Here is an 18,271-nt window from a genome sequence, read left to right as displayed (position 1 = left end):
TCACCTTGAAAGCTGTTAAAGTACAAGCACAAACCTTGCTTTCGCTCATCCACAAAGCTCCACTTTGCTGCTTGTCAATGATATCTCTCACTTTGCGGTACCAAGTGTCTGTATTATCGTTCATCGTGATTGTAGCACTGAAAACGTGGTTCCAGACTTTATCAAGTTTTTGGCATTGTTCCAACAGCTTTTTGGAACTCTTGTGGGCAGACCTGTAATAACGTAATTAACACAAAAAGGTGACAAAATGGCGGGAAACTTACTTGGGTAAACCTTGTCGCAGCTGTTTGATCACAATTTTGCTTTCAGCTTTAAAGAACACCACGATTGGATACATTTGTGCGTAATTAAGCCTCTCGACTGCGTTTGGTGTTATATCCAACAAGGCGTGCTTCCCGGTAGCAATAACGTCACGAATTGCTGACAATCGTATAATATTGGAAGAAGTTTTTTGGGACTTGGCGTGTTCTTCTGCTGTCGTGTCTAATTCTGCAAATACAGAAGCGTCAATCGACTCTTACGCAAGTATTTAATGAACTTACGAGGCGATATAAACTTATCTGGAAAATCTTTCAAAAGTTTATCTCGTGCCACATCCGCAATAGGACCAAACAAGATCACAGGTCTTGTGAAACCAGGATGCTTCAGTAGAACTCTTTCGTAAGCAGGGAATTTCGATACTGTGTCTGAGAAAAGAATGTCATCCCAGTGTTCCTTCCCTAGGCTCTTCGATCGACGATTAGAACTTCTCCTGCGTCTAAAGAAGCTCCCTCTTGATTCATTCGCTGACATTTCTTTCTTGGTCGCATTAAATTGTGCCGTTGCTAATTCTTCAGCTCGGGACTTATTCGGAATTATTCCCTTTTGCACCTCTTGATTGTTGCGTCCAATCCTGAACACTTGCCACGAGCCTACTACACCATTATACAGAGTATCTATCACATGAAAAATATCACCCGACCGGAAGGACATTTCGCCTTTTGCTGGATTATCGTAATGAAAATGAGTTTTAATGTAGAAGCTATCGCCCTTCTGCGACGCAACTATATTATCGTATTCTTCTTTACAATATTGCACTATAAGTTCGATACGATCTTGAAGACTCAAAAGGAAAAGTACTGCTTCTTCTCTGGTCACACCCGTCATATCCATGTCATTCACTTTGAGAATTTTGTCACCTGGCTGCAGTCCTTGCAAGGATGCAGGACTACCAGGCTGGACGGCCGTGACGAAAATACCAACAAAATTACCACCTGTTAAACGGATACCAACTGAACCCTCTTTGTGGAATGTTACAAACCTCGCGTCGGGGCTACACAAATAAAAGTTCCTGAATTCGAGGAAAAGAAACAAATTACTACTTACATTGGTTGTTTCTTTTGGATGATGGGATCATCATCGTATATTTGTCTTCGAGAACTATAATAATCTGAAAATATGTTAGTTTCAGAAATATTTTCGTGGCCCAATGAAACATTTTAATAAAATTAGAATTAAGTTTGGTATGGTTTTTGAGGCGTAATTGGGAGAGATAGGATACACAGGATATATACAACGTCAAATATTTTATTTATAACATAAACCATTGCAACTGATTTGAAAAAAATAGCTTGGTGTATGGTCTGGAAGTAAAGTCGACATTCCACAAATTTCCGCATATACTTCTGTTTCTCAAGCGTCGGCAATTCGGAAACTTGTTATATAAAGTTTCAGTTGCTTGCATCATCCTGTAAAGTGACATTTTAACGGACTCAGTAAGAGTATCTTAGACACGCATTACTTGTGCAACTTTAGTTTCCAATAATTACTCCATTTCGTTGCAAAATCAAATAAAAACCACAATACATCACCATGAAAAACTAAGTAACAAAAATAACTGTTAAATTTGTGTTAATTTATCTTTCTTGCTATGTATATTTTTAAAGAAAAAGTGTAAAAAAAACATAGTTCTCCAAACATGTTTCCATGCGCTGTACGAACTACTGGCATATTTTGAAAGTATTAAGAACTTGTAAGTGTAAAAAATACTTGAAAACTAATAAAAACTTTCACAAAATTAAATGATTGTTATTTATATAAAGTTTATTTCAATTTATGATTCTGTCATTCTAAATGCATCGAAAAATTCTTACAAGTCATTCACTATTAATGACTTTCATGAATGAATGGAATGGGTTAACGTTTGAAAGCCACTATTAATATGAACTATCTACAACTGCATTGTTAAAAAAGTACTATCAAAGTTTAGCAACATTTTGTTATTTATTTGGCATTACACGTATCCGTTTTATATACAGTACAGATAATTCCGAGTTTTTCAAAGTTTTCGATTTTCACCTAAAATAATGAGGGGTATTGAAGGACATCAAGTGTGGTATTCGTTTTAACATACATTTCACAAGACACCACGCAAATGGTGAGGCCAAGGCATTACACTCTATCAATACTTCTCAAAAACTGTTTTCTTTTCTATGTTGTACAAACACTGCTTTCTTGGACAAGAAGGTCTTCCAGGTCAGGGTTTTGTGCCTTCTTAAAGATAACCAAAGAGATCTGATTCTATAAAGCGACACAAAAAAAAAATGTCGAAAACTTTGCAATTCACAGTACAATGTTCAAATTTCAGTTTCAGATTGCATAACAAATAATATAGCATTTTAATTCGTTCGAACCCTATTCAATGGTATGCTAATTTTATTTATTGTTATTAAGTGCTTTTAAAAGTTTCTTTCTCTATTGAACGTACTTGAACTAAATGAAAGTAGATAAATTGTGAATTATTTTTACATTTACATCTAATGACGAAGTTTCTATAGTGTTATTATTTTTAAGTATGGCAGTGGAACACACTTAACGTATCCCACTCATTTGAAATAAATAATGAAATTTATGTTTAGCTATTTGCATTGACTACAACTAACTCTGAAATCGCAGCATAAAATTTCATAGCTAACATATTATTAGCATCCTCGAGTGAAAATTTCACGCTCGTAGGTAGGTAATAATGCTTTTATCCTACTCGTAATGTAACGTAAATAACAATTAGGCATTATTTACTTCACTTACGATGTCACTTTTAATTATCATACGAACTTTGTTGATCCAGAGCCAACCTCGAAATCACACTAGTTTCTGCAACTGCAACTGTGACACTTTGTTTCTTGAAAATATAATAAACGCAATAATTTGTGATAAAACACTACAAACAAAGAACAGTAATGCCAACTATTTAATTAATGAAAATACATATTGTGTCGTGGTTACCATATTTTCCAACTTCCTCTATGTTTCACTTACAGTTCGAAAACAACAACTTTTTTAATATTTTTACAACCTGTGAAGCATCACTTTTGTGATTTATTTTTATATGGTCGTCCATAAAAGTAGCCTTTCGATCACGTTGTACACAATTAAGAATTCTGAATTATCGGAACACATTGAAAAGTGTATTTTCCAGTATTAAAAGTAGTATAAAAATTTTTTTACGTAACTCGAAAATGTTAGAAATTATCGAAATTATATATATGCATAAAATAGTGTTTATGCCCTTTTTATGTAACTGATCTATTTGCCTTATGCCGTTCTAGCGTTAAAAAAGTTACTCTTTTAAACGATTGTGTGTTAAGCACGATTTCCAACTCGTAACATTTGTACCACTATTTAATTTCGAAATCCCGCATCAATTTTTGTATATAATAATACTTAATAATAATTTTTATTAATTTTTTGGCTTCAGCAATGGTCACTCAAAAATAAAGCAAAATGTAAGTGGTAACGTTTTATTTTGCTTGTATGTTTGTTCTACTTCATCTTCAGACTCATCGAATTTTGATTTACAAAATAAACTAACATTTTTCGTTAAAAAATTACCATAAGGCGTAGATTTGCAATATTAAGGAAAACATTCACAACTGTTTCAGATTCCATTATTTCTTCCCTGTGTTCAAACACTTGGAAAAGAATACATCATCAAAATGGGGTGTTTTGGTAATAACATTATCGACTAGTCAAAATATTTATCTAAACTATAATATTACATTGCAATTTTTTTAAAGGTTTACAGATTTTCCTTGAACTTCCCTCACATCTGAAGTATCCAGCATTTTCGAAAAACTATAAAATTTGATGTTACGAATTTTATTTTTTATGAAAACCCCTATAAGTTGAAATAAACAGATATATGTAATGTATAGAAGCGTGCTACGCCTATGTTTCAAACGAGTTTTTCCTTTACAAAATTTTTTAATGACGTCATCAATTTTTGGGGGGAGTAAAAGATATATTTTGATTAACAATCTATTCCTGATTTATTCAAAAAAATAAATTGACACATACAATAATGTTTTTGAGTCATCCTGTATAAGACAATCTGAAAAATACTCTCTCTAGTTGGCAAGTAAGACATAAAAACCATTTTTCAATGGTGTTATTTATATACAATGTATTCGTTCCTGTCTGTCTTATCAGCTCAATAAGCTACTCCCACTAATACCTTCTTGGAACTTCAGTGTTAGAGTAGCAATCTTCTGAGAGTGGTTGAAATTGTATTTGTGGTTGCATAATTTCCTTTTTATAATTTATAATTTACACAAAAAATTGACGAATTGAACGAAAACCAAAAGAATAGCGGACTAGTCTATTGTCTATTCAATGGTTTTTTGAACTTTTAAAAACAGTCAACATTAATGATAATATTTGGGTAGGTATATCTGTTTGGTCAGGTGGATTGTAATAATAATAATACTAGTGTATTTCCAATGTTTTTTGGAAAATGGAGTGAGTCGTTCTTGATTTGATCAGTAAAATAAATTGCATAAATTCTATAGTATATGCACACTGTCATTGGATTCATAAATCACGCCTGTAGGGCTGTTATTTTATAAAATTTAAATAACATCTATTATGCACAATTATTAAACAACGTTTGGTTAGTGTTTTACCGTTTACATGTACATTATTTTTTCATACTTTAGGGGGTACAAAACGTCTAGAAAACATGAAAGTAGTTATTTCCTGGATAGAATCTATTACAACACTTCCTTAGCTTACTCTAGGAAAGTAAAAAACAATCATCCCACTTTTGACGGATTGAAGTACTGCTATGTTGTATGAAAAATTAATTACAGAAAGTACAAAACTGAAATAGAAGTGTATTCATAATATCTATAAATTATTAGGATATCAAGAGTGGCTCTGGAATGTCTTTTGCTAATTATTTTGCTGCCTACTTATGTGACCAATTATACAGTTAAATAATTGGGGTTGACTGACAAGTCGTTTACAGAAAGTTTCTATCATATTTGTAAAGAACGACACATTTGTTTGAAATTTCAAAGCTACCCTTGATACCAGAATCATTTATAGACACGTTGTAGTATATTATGGTTACGAAAAAAATATACTCTCAAATATAACATGATTCAAGTCGGGCGTGTAAAATTTGAAAAATTTTTTAAATTAAAAAAATCAAAGAGCTACTCAGAATTCCAAATCGATTTTTTTTACACACTTCGTGTTGTGAAATTTTATATGTATGTTATCAATATCGTGTAGATGGTAACGCTAACCAAAATTTGTCTAATAATCCCCATCAATAATGTGATTACATCACCTCAAAATTGTATATAGTAAATACATATATTTTATTTAAATTTTACAAAATAACATACTCCTACAAGTTCATGAATCCGTATTGAATATTGATGGCAAAATTATATAAAAAAACCGAATCCTCTGACATTTAAAATGTGCAAAATCTTATGGATCTATAGTATAGAATTGCTTATACAGTTTGACTCAAATGTTAATGAATGAAGCAATTTTTTGTATTGATTAAATCAAGAATGGAATTAATACACGTATCCTTGTTAAAATGTTGATGACGTGTCACAGGAGTTGTGCAATGAAAAACTCCCTTGAAACATACACACAGCACGCTTCTTTCCTTTTACTTTAATACTACACACAAGCACCTCTATTTTAACTTACAGAGATTATCATAAACAAAATAAAATTAGCAGAATCAAATGACGAGGGAAGTTCTGTCTAAATATCCTTTGACTATTCCTTTTTAAATGTGATTTGGACAAATATCCTGTGTCCCTATCTTCACAAATGATACATAGGTACATCGAAACACTGCCTCAAAAAACTTACCACTTTTATTTAGTTCCGTTGCTTCTTTCCATGCATTACCTTCAGCTCTAGGAGGGGGTGGTCGCGGTGGTTCATCTCTGCCTTTAGACCTCCCGTAACCCCCTAAACTATTCCTATTTTCCAGTTGGTTCAAATTAGCCTCTGATAAAGGTCCTCTTGATCTTCCCCTAGGTGCTAAATTACTCTTATCATCTACCAATGAATTTGGACCGCTACTAGGATCAAGTTTGTCTTCGAAACCACCGCTCGTGTTAAGATTTGGATTTCTGGTCGGCGGTTGGACGTATAAATTTTGATTTGAATAACTTTGCGATGTCAAAAAATCATCGCCTTTGTAAAAATTATTAACAGCACCGGTAGTACTAATAGAACTTTGCGTTTGATGAGAAATATTCGAAGATAAGTCGCGCGCAATCGTAAGTTGCAGTTTATCTTTTGTACTATCAATTATTTTTTTAGCCTCTTTCAATGACATTAAATCATTACAATTGGTATTGTTAATTTTTGTAATAAAATCACCCTCAACCAATACCTGGTTGGTGTTAAGTAGTTGATCTCTTGCCTTAGACGAGATCTCTTTGACGAAGAGTTTACACCCCAAAACTATACCAAAATCTGCAATCAAACAAAATTACATAACCTTGTAATTCAAAGTACTTCTTAGTCACCTTCTTTCTTTGAGTTTTTGGTTAAAGTCACTTTAGCAGGCAAGGGATTAATCCCCAAAGCTGCTAACGGCGTTCCCGTATATGAAGCACTTAAACTATGGCTATGCTGATGCTGAACCGTCCTTCTCTTAATCACTAAAGTCACTGTATCTCCCGAATCCCGCAGCACTTGAACAGCTGTAGCATAATCAACATTCTGGAGAGATATTCCATTGACTGAAATAATCCTGTCGTTGACCCTGAAGTGACAATACAATTTTAAAACCGCAACTCAAACCACAAATCATCACTTACTGTAGAATTCTTTCGGCAGGACCCGACGCTAGGACATCGCTGACGGCAATACTGGGGTCACCTGAAGCAAAGTGTGGATTGTCTCTTCCTCCGGAAACTGCAATTCCAAAGCCATAGCCCGGAACACGAGTTACGCATATTTGTTTGTACTCCCAGCCGCGTTCCTGCAAGAAATTTTCCCGGTGAAGATAGAGGTATGCAGAAAGAATTTCTATGCTTGAATTAACGCGCAAGTTTCAACATAGGTCTCACCATTTTTTTTAATGTGCGCAATAATTCATATTAAATTTAAAATTACTAATAAATGAGGAACATATGTGGAAAATATTTTAGAAAGTTCAAAGTAAACACTTGAAGGTGAATAATTACATTATTTAAATGAATGTTTAACTTTCTAGAAAATGTTCACGAGTTTTTTTGTCTATATAGGTAAGTGTCACAAGCACTGTTTGATCTTATCTGGATGCATGACGAAAAATTATTTTCCACCACAAAATATAATGTTTTCGTAAGGTACGGAACTATGATTGCAATCTTTTAAATACAACGTTTCACATAGTGTAAATGTTCTATGGCAAGTAAAATAATATTAGATCATCACATTAACAAGACTTAAGGCGACTTTATGGTTAAATCTTTAATGAAATATTTCTCAGAAAAATCTTGAAACCTTCAAAAGTTATAAGACTTGATGCAGAGGAAAACGATGAACTTTTGGACAGAAGAGTTTACGGGTCGGGTTTACAGTCAAAATTGTCCTTTACATTGTATCCGTCATTAATATATAAAAGTATAGCGTGATCAACAAATACTGTTTGAGTTGGCAATAGAATTAACCAATTCTGAAAAATTTTTCTTCTATTACTGAACGGCCGAACCTGATTTAAACGTTTGGCGCTCTGTCACTTTTGAACGTTCGAGAAAGTTAGAATATGACATTTTATTAACCATAGAATTAGAGGGAGTAAAATGATCGCAAATATTACTTGACTCCAAAGAAATCTATATCTACTGTCCTTCTAAGATTTTTGGTGCTAAAGCAAAGAATAGAATATTTAAGTTTTCCTTGGGGTCAAATCCTCTTACTGTGTCTTGTAATCACAAATTTTGCTTTAAATTATACGTCCCTGTCTACATGTTAGTTGTGACAACTGTAAAAAGATGAAGTCAATAATTTCGAAATTTTGCGACTCTGTACAAAAATATAAAAATACAAACACATTCTGTTGTACTTGTAAATAGTCATTTTTCATTATCTAATTTTCTGTATTCTAACAAGAAAAGATGTATTTTAGGAATCATTTTTCAACATCTAATTTTCTTTATGCTAAACAAGAAAAGATCGATTTTAGGTATATACGTGTAAGAAAAAAATATTCAAGAACTTATTTAACTGTAAAATAAGTAATTATTTCTACCTTACAAAAATTAGAAAGCATTAGATCTAGAGTCTGTAAAATGCTGCCAATCACAAATAATGAGGATGTCACCGAAAATCTTTTGAATTAATTCTACAAATTAGTTTAAATCTTTTCTTATTTAAGTAACCCAAAGGAACGTTTCGTAGTGAAACTGTCCGCAAATCCTAATCAATACATACAAACAGACAAGTTCTGACTCATTCAGTGACTGATTCATCAACGCCCAGCCCAAACCCTTGGACCTAGGAAGTTGAAATTTAGCATAGAGGTTCCCCTTATGATGTAGACGAGGAGCAAGGCTGGATTTTTCCAAATTTCCACGGGATAGGGAGTAATCTTAATATAAAAAAGTGTTTTATCTGACTGACTGATTCATCAACACATAGTCTAAACTACCTACTGGAGCTAGAAACATGAAATTTGGACAGTGGGTTACTTTTGCAATGTAAGCACCCACAAAGAAAGAATGTTTCGAAATTCCGCCCCTACGAGGTAAAATAGGCGATGAAAATTTGTGTGGGAGGTTTAGGCTTTAGAACCACATTTTATTTTTGAAATTACGATACGACATTGAAGGATTCACAAAGAATCACAGTAGGGTTATGTTTAAAATCTATGTTTCAAGATTTTGTAAAGAGAAAAAGAAAGGTATGCGCTTTATAGTGCTATAAATGAGATTAAATATTCATGTAGAGAGTGTTTATAAAAATGTTTTAATTATTACAATTTTCAAATATCCAATTTCAACTTATTCTAATAAAACACCCTGTATTTTATCACTGCATCTTACTATATTTTTGTTCTCTTCCTTTTTTCCTGGGTATTTTCTATTAAGGTTGATAGCCAATGCGATTTTTTACTTTTTTAAGAGACACATCAACATATAAGAATGAGGGCAAAAAATAAGGTGTTCCAAGAAACACCTGAAATATCAATATCTGAAAATTGTAAAGTTTTAATTTTTTTATAAACACTCTGTATATTAAAGTTCGAATTAGATCATACCACAACAAAGCGCGTACCTTTCTTTATCCATCCACGAGAAACTTTAAAAATAACACCATTGCGATTTTCTTAACACTTCCATTGCCAAAAAATTTCAAGGCGTCGCATCGGAATTATAAAAGTAAACTATGGTTGCAAAGCCTAAAATTTAAAATACGTAAAGTTCTATAAGGTGCTTCATTAAAAAAAACATTGTGTGTTACGCCTTAAAAACGGAACACTCCGCACAATTAAAATAGTATATTATTAACTAAGGTTGTGAAGACAGACATTCTAGACCGAGCGCAAATTAGAACCTGAGACGCGCAGCGTCGAGGGCTCTAAAACGCGAGGTATAGAATTGGCTTCACAAACGTGGTTAATATACTATTTTTTCCACTAGTAGCCCATTTGAGGTTTGCGAATTTTCAAAATGTTTTTTTCTGAAGTGCATCAATAAAAATGTGTACTCACGTCATTTTAGTACGCTTTGGAATTTTATTATTTTTTGACAATCCAGAAATGGTCCAGAACTTTTGTTTTAATTTCCTCCATATTTCCCGTTTTTAATAAATTTTTGTGTGAAAAATGTTGTAAAGTGAACCATCATGTACCCCTCCTCATTCCGTCGTACTTACGCGACCGCGACAAATTTGGCTGAAAAAGGTATGGACCTTTTATCGTTAAAGCGACACGGGGAATGGAAATCCTCCAGCATAGCAGAAGGATACAACGACGGGTCGATCTTCAATAAAAAAAAAATCCCCGAAATCGTCCAAAGCTCATCTACGGCAAATCAAGTCAAACCAAATCGGAACCATAATTCAGTTTCAGTCCCGTAAACTTCATTTTCACTCCCATCAACTTCATCAACTTTGTTTCACCAATTTATCCTCAATTTATAATCAATTCAGGGTTTGGAAATCATTCCAGGGCATAATTTAAAAGCAAATTTTCCAAAATGATCGTTTTCAGGTTATGTCTCAGTTTTTCTGACAGTTGTGGACAGTTGTCACATTAGGTGGCCAACTTCACGTTTACATTATTGACCAAGGTTCACAATTTTCCAAATTACAGACCTCTAGACAAGTCGACAATTAGCCATTGTAATGCTACTAGTGGAAAAATAATTTTAGAGTGTAGGGCTCAAAGAACCGTACAACTTTGGTCTTTGACTTTTTTTTAGTGACTCACCCTGTATATACAGACATCTTTAGCGACATCAAATTTCATAAGGCAAACCTAACTTTTAAAGTCGCCGAAGCATTGCCATAAAAGTGTGAACTTCTGTCACTCTTTCATTTATGAAGAAACACCTGCACAGGCGTGAGATAAGAATGAGTCAAGCCAAACACAGTATCGAAATTAGGGCCAACAGGCTAGGTAGAAGAGGCCCAAGTACCATTGTAATATCATTTAGCTAGGTACATATAACAGTCCGATTTTAAGTACCGTTTCGGTTGACTAATCTTCAGTATGTTCCTGTGCAGGGGTTTACTAACAAATAGGAGGGTAATAAACATTACTTGACAGAAATTTATACTTTTATGGTAATTCTATGGCGGACTTTAGAAGTTAGATCAACCACTTGTATTTTCCACTACTACTCGTATAAACTAATGCTCCCGTATGTAGTGCTTATAGATTTACCATCACACCAGTTTCCCTACGGTGTAGGCCGTGACGACAGAGTACCTTTGACCCCCAGCCTTGCGTACCTTTTTCTTTTCCTCAACTGTAATAGTCCTATTTAGTCCTGTTCTTTGCATTACATGGTTTTTAAGATATTGTCTATTTCCGTTTTAAAAATCAGAAGTAGGTATAGTGAACCAAGAGCTATAAGGTTATATGGCCATCATAAAAGTAGTTGACCGCAAATAAATACCCCCTTTGTGTGGTTCGCACTAAGCTTACCGGTTGGCAATAAATCATCTTCTAAACATTTCTTGCTCATATTTAACAGGCTCGGCTTTCAAAGCGAGTGGTTATTTCGGAACCCTCAGCGGCTGCAGGTAGTAAAGAAATAGTGGAGTGGTGGATTTTCATGTTTAGTGAAAGCCGCCCCTGAACGAAACCACAAGAGCCGGTCGAGCTGCAGTGGACACGTTATTTACGACCCTAAAACCTTTTCTTTTGTAAACAACTTAACTTCGACACAATGTGATGATTTTATGATGGCCATATAACCTTATAGCTCTTGGTTCACTATACTTCCAGAGATACAACAATCAAGTTTAAGAGAAGTAGGCTTTAATTGCTACAATTATGAGAAAACAACTAGAACAAAAACCTTAATTTTCATTAGCGAAGCCGCGAGCAGAAGCTAGCAGCAACGACGAACTCTGTATTAAACATGCAAATGTTTTAAAAACAATCTACACAATTTACTGCACATCAGTACACAGCGGTCTAACGAAACTGTTCATAACAGGGCTTGCCCTCTGCCCTTTATCTTTTATTAATAATAATAATAATAATAATAATAATAATGTGATTCCGGGATTTCGCGTTTGTAATTTTTGAATTTTAAAAGCAAATCTGGTTGTAATTTTCTACTTATTTTTTCGTACGTGATTTAACTAAAAATAAGACTATTAAATATTTGTAACGTATGCCATCTGTACCAACGTTGGAGGAGAAACAACATACATATCTAAGAAACACTTAACTGCAGCTTACACGAAATTTTACGAACAGAGAACTTTTTATAACTGGTGTAACGTTGTAAATGTAAAATTAATGTTCATATCCCCTTAAAAAAATTGATGAGGTCATCCCAAATTTTTTTTAAATAAATTTTTATTGGAAAATACTCCCTGGCATGCACGCAGTATCGGATATATTTCGAGGGCTACGGGAATTAATAAATTTGGGCACTAATTTTTTTTTTCTGAAAACGAAAACTTCGAAGGTAAGCAATGTGATATTCAAAGGACAATCTATTTATTCAAAGCATTTTAAATTGTATAATAAATAACAACAAGACAGATTCATATCACATTATTATAATAAAATTTTGGGAAGAATTAAAATTATAATTAAATAATTACAATTTAGGTATACACCAGAATTTAATTTGAAATGACCCTACTATTTTTTATGTTATTAAAATGTGACACTAATAATAATTACGACTTAACTGTGTTAGTAGAATTTCAAATTAATTAAAACGAGCCATTAGTACAATTATCAATAAAATAATTTTATTTAATGATGTGAAACTTATAGCTTTTTCACAATATTATTAATTTTAAGGTAAACTGTAATATTTATTTATGACAATTTTTTTTTAAGCCTTAAATCATGTCCCGTTGCAGTCTATTGAATTTACATAAGAAAATTTGACATTGAGTGATCGTTTTCATACCTGGCTGTAGTACCATCTATACAATTGCTCTCAGAGCCAATTCGATTTGTTTTGGATTACATGGTCTCAGGATAATCAAGTACGCAAATCCAATAAGTAAGTGTACACCAGCTCGTTAATTAACACACATATTTTGTGTGATTAATAATAACTGATAATGGGAATAAACATAAGACAAGATGACATCATTTTAAACAAGATATACGTAATTGTATCTTACGAGCTGAAATATTTTTACATTCCGAGACTGAAATTAGATCATCCAAAAACTAAATAAATGTAAAAAGCCACTCAACATAACCAGACTCGTCTGATAAAAACTCTGCATCTCACTACTTAGTTAGCTGACTATAGGAAGTAGTAACGGAATTTGTTTAAAAATTAAAGCATGAAAACGACTATTGCTCAAATATGAATAAATTTTACACTGTCAATAGTAAACCTTTCACTCACTGTGAAAGTATGAATCTAGATGATACGAGTTTTAAGTAAAATATGCTTAAGATTCAGCACAAAAACTGATCTCCGACATAATTATACCACATGGATACATTTTAAAGTATTAGTTCGTTTGTATAGAAAGTTCAAGTTCTGGCTTTGATTTATTGTAATCATTAGAATCATGGATAGTTGTATACACCTTAAAAAAATAAATATTTTTATTTGGACACCAAACTGTTGCCTGTAATCAATAAATTGTTTGTAACTTAATAAGTATTAAAAAAAAATGGCAGCCACTTCCAGTATTTTGGAATCCAATGGAGCTTTTATCTATATTAGACATTGTAATTACAACCAGTTTGTGTTAACCAGTAATATCCGAAATGGATGTGAAATGCCCAACAAAATTCGTATAAAGCTGATATTCCAAATTTCGTCCCAGATTTTTATAAATTCTCCTTCGTTATTCTGCACCAAATCATACATAACCAAGGAAAAAAACATGCAACATTTAAGTCATGAAATGCTGGACACTGGCAAAAAGCCATACTCAAGCGAAGAAGGATTTAATTATATATTTCATTGGTGACGAGAAGCATCTGGTACATACACTGCATCATTCACTCAGACCTTAAAAAATCAAAATGTGCATGACTAACAAAAAAATCCATAACTAGTCCAATTTTGAATGAGATTGTTGATCTTAAACAATCGCATAACATATTCACAAAGCCATAAGATACAAAAAAATCTACCACTTTCTAACCAAAAAATTTTTTTCTCAGTATAAATGATGGGAATTAGAAGCGCAACGTTCAAAAAAGACCATTTATAAAAAAAAACATTTTTATGCAACACTCGGAATTCTAGTCACGCTTGTTTTGTTTGTATTCCAACTAAAAGTCTCAGGAATTTTTCGGATAAAGATAAAAGTTCTTAGTCACGCGAGAACAATGTCGTATTGCGTAAATTAACATTACTTACTATATCTACTATGCCAGTGACAATAAAACTCATTCCAAATCAATATCGCTAGACGTCCAAACCCTTTCGTTCCGCAGAAAATCACTTACAATAGGTTAATGTCTGTTAAAAGTTGCGGGAAGACACATTCAAGTAGAATGACATACACTATAAAATTCTTATCAATTGTTTTTGTGCAAGACAAGTTTAGTTAGTGTAAGCAATTATGTACGTTGTAAGTCCTTTATTTATGTTGCAGTCGCATCAGACTTCCACGTTCTAATGTGTTAAAAATAGGAGTTCATGGTGCCACATGCTCTCTAAATGGAACAGGTAAAAATTCCAATTAGAAACGGTCTGAGCTGTACGTTTTTTAACACAATCCGATTAAAGTGTCATGAATCACCGGAGATGAAAGACAAGACGGTTTCGGATCATGAAGATAAATGACTTCTATGAGATTTATGGGGCTTAAAAAATTTGTTTCATTTAAGTTTAGACGAATTTTTAGATATTTGAGGAATATATTTATAGACGTTTACAGAAGCATGTCAGAGTTAAATGATATATAAAAGGTTTTAATGAGATTTCTCAGCAGCGTTGCACAAATGAAAGGGATTTTTATTTTTGTCATTTTTCTACGAAGCAGAAGGCATTTCATTCTTTCAAATATTGTAGCTCTTTGTGTTTGCGTTTTACGAGAAAGTTACAGCTGACATTTGCTCTTGCACTCTGGTTTATAGTGAAGACTTTTTATGATGGACTAATCAGGAAAACATAATAGATGATAATTTCAGCTGAAGGAGTTTAATTAAAGTATTGTTACAAAACATTAAGGATTCCTTTCAAATTCCTTCTCTCTTTCATTCAAAGAGAAAAAAGCATGCGAACATCGCTTGATGTAAACAAAAACAACAGATGTAATCCTTGTAAATCGTTTGTATCGTTGCTACAAGTATTTGGATTGTTAAGGCAAAACAATGTCCAAAGTTGAAAAGTGAAAGAAATGTACCAATTGTAAAACATTTTACCATTCATTTTTTCCTTAGGTATGCAAAAATTCATATACAGCCAATTAAAAAAAAAATCAAATAACGATAAACATTACAAGGTTAATTTTTCAAAGGAAGCTTCGAATAACGAAAAATCACATTTTGGAAACATTAATATGGGAATAAAAACAGATGGAAGTCCATAGACCTATCTGAACAGCACTTAGCCAGGAATAAGTAACTTAAAAAGCAGGCTATCTTCAATTGTTGTCATATACACTGATTGCACTGATATAAAATCTGGCCATTTTATTGACAAAAGATAAAACACCGCGCTGTTTTCTCCAAACGTAAAGGACATAGTCTTTAAAATTTGGAAATCGAGTTTGTAATAATTTAAAGTTTAAACGTTTCGAAATGACTGAATATTGCTGAAAAGATGTGTCTTGTTTTTTAACTACAACATACAAAGCTGTGAAGTTAAGCTGGATGGATCTTAAAACTAAAAATGTTCTTTATAATTACATAACGATTTACACACTTTTTAATGTCGTTTTTGAACTTAAAATTGTAAGTTGAAAATATCACTTTAAAAGTGGTTTTTTAATATTTCCTCTACTCTCTCAAACTCATTTTATTATAAAGTCCAGGCTATTTCTATCTGTCCATTACATAAAAAATACGGTTCGTTACACTACTTGGGTTTTTGTTCAATATGGTTGACAGCAACGAGATTTGACGTTTTGTTATTAGTTATTTCTTTATTAAGCGCCTAACTCTTAGATAGTGCATTTTATTGCAAAAAATACAAAATTTCATTTATACATATCAAATTATTTGACATTTAAAAGAATTTCACTATGTTTTGACCTTACTCAAGTTTTCACCCATTATTGCACCCAAAAATTTTCTAAAATTTACACTGGGGAGTGGACAGATAGAAATGGCTTTGGTTGTATAATAATCAGACTTTGGCATCGCGAAAATGATGCTCATTGCCATTCGATCGCCAGCGCTACTGCAGTAGTGGCCTACAACTACGGGAATTCTGAAAACAATTACCACTTTTTCTAGGTTTTCCTCAGTTATACGAGTTCTCCTAGATGTTAAAATCCTTTAAAAATTAAAAATGACTCTTCAACATCACAATTTTCGTGATGATCTTGATCAGATAAACCCTGAATTACATCAAACGCCACTGAGGTGGAGACTGCCAGCCAAATTTATGGCCTGACGTCGTGCTGTTGTTTTTAATACTTGTCTGATTGATTCCCCATCACTTCGGCTGTGCCGAACTCTGATAATAATATATCGTGCGATTCTATAAATTTCTAATCTACCCAGGCTGGGCTTTGAAAATCTATATCTACATGGGGTGCATACACCACACAGCGTTAAATAATGGAATTTATGATAAAATGAGGTATTTTATTCTGTTAAAAAGAAAATTTTTATTGTTGAAAATGACAAATGTATAACAACTACTACACTTTGTTGTACACACAACCAAGATCGATATTTAACTCCGTCGATTACACGTTACAAGCGGTGAAGTGAGCCAAATTATTAACAGGAGTTTTAACAATTGCGTTTTCAAGGTGAAGCCACAACAAAAAGTCAAGAGGAGTTAAATTACACGAGCTCGGAAGCCACACAGTTATTTTGATTGATTAAACGGTGATCATAAAATACTTGTAAATATTCGATACTTAATCATGGTGTGTGAGCTCTTGGGCCGTCGTGTTAAAAATAGTCTCTATATAATATCATCATTATGAAATTGCTCAAGAAAGTTGTTACACATTTCATCTCTATACCTTTGTGCCGTTGAGGTGTCATTAAAAAAACAAGCGTCTATTAACCGTCGTCGACTTAAAGGTACAAAAACGCCTATGTTCTTCTCACTGCTCTAAAGAAGTGAGGGTTCTCGGAACTCCACATCCTCATATTTTGCGAGTTCACGTATCCAGAAACATAGAGAAGAAAGTGCGATCTAACGTCATCCTCCATATTTGTAAGAAACCACCGACAAAATTGTTCTCTACCTCCGTAATTTCTAATTAAAATCTCCTGAACTAAGGTCAAACGATAAGGATGTAGATGCAAATCTTGTTTTAATAGTGGTTGACAAGTAGAGTGCCAAAGATCAATACATTGTCAATAATAGTTCCCTGTATATTTGCTATGAATTCCGCAGTTCTTTTTTTCGCACGTCCACTACCTTTTTCTCTTTGCACTTTTCCACTTTTACGGACTAAACTTACGCTGTGCGTATAAGACTCTTATTATAAAATTGGTTATACTGCACGGTCACTGCAGAAACTTCTTGAAAATCAGTCAGAATAATGTCATTAACCATCGAGTTGTTGACTGATATGAAAAAAAACTTCTAAGTATCATGTCAGCTTTTTGATTTTCATTGAAAAATACTGTAATGACGGCGTTAAATGTACAATTTCGAATCAAAATTGCTACATAGTTACTTTTGACGTTTGCAAAACAAAAGTTTGGTAGTATATGTATGGTGTTATCAACGACAACCCTATTTATTCCAAAGCCAATCTAGATTAGAAATTTAAAGAATCGGACAATATATCAAAAGATTACCTTAAATTATTTCTAGAATAATAATCAATTATACATTTTTTTTCACTGTGATTTATAATATCTATGTTTCTACGGTTGTAAATTGTAAAAAGTTAACCAAAATTTGTCTAATCATCCCCACTAACAATGTGATGACGTCATTTCAAAATTTTGCGCAGTAAATACTGTTTAAATTTTATAATTTTATGATCGTGGTGGATTTATAACATACAAGCACAGGAAGTTCCCTTTTAGTAGTTCTACCAAGTGTTCCCTACAAGATACCCTAAACACAAAACCCTGATATGGTGTGGCGTCGAAAAACGGTTTTCTTCTTTCAAAATTATAACAGTAACAGTTCTTCCTTCGATTACATAGCGTACAATATCTTGCAGAAAA

At 33.0% G+C, this 18,271-nt stretch overlaps 1 protein-coding gene across 7 annotated transcripts in view; it reads right to left on the bottom strand.

The window, feature by feature from the left end:
• Nucleotides 1-18,271, bottom strand: part of Pyd (polychaetoid) — a 70,614-nt gene that overhangs the window by 15,369 nt on the left and 36,974 nt on the right. For 4 of the 7 annotated variants that reach the window (XM_064048560.1, XM_064048564.1, XM_064048565.1 and 1 more), the window contains exons 2-8: nt 7,119-7,282; nt 6,825-7,063; nt 6,157-6,771; nt 1,366-1,429; nt 543-1,312; nt 264-489; nt 35-212 (exon numbers count right to left, since the gene is read on the bottom strand). In XM_064048560.1, the coding sequence (XP_063904630.1) occupies nt 35-212; nt 264-489; nt 543-1,312; nt 1,366-1,429; nt 6,157-6,771; nt 6,825-7,063; nt 7,119-7,282 (2,256 nt within the window). The remainder of the gene's footprint in view (nt 1-34; nt 213-263; nt 490-542; nt 1,313-1,365; nt 1,430-6,156; nt 6,772-6,824; nt 7,064-7,118; nt 7,283-18,271) is intronic. The other 3 variants (XM_064048561.1, XM_064048566.1, XM_064048563.1) reach the window with 1 other exon arrangement.

This window comes from Zophobas morio, unplaced genomic scaffold (assembly GCF_036711695.1).
Source record: "Zophobas morio isolate AGI-343-1 ecotype UQ-CSIRO unplaced genomic scaffold, CSIRO_AGI_Zmor_V1 ptg000006l, whole genome shotgun sequence".
Classification (NCBI taxonomy): Eukaryota; Metazoa; Arthropoda; class Insecta; order Coleoptera; family Tenebrionidae; genus Zophobas; species Zophobas morio.
Note: the sequence above shows the minus strand (reverse complement) of the source record. Positions and strands in the feature narration are given on the sequence as shown.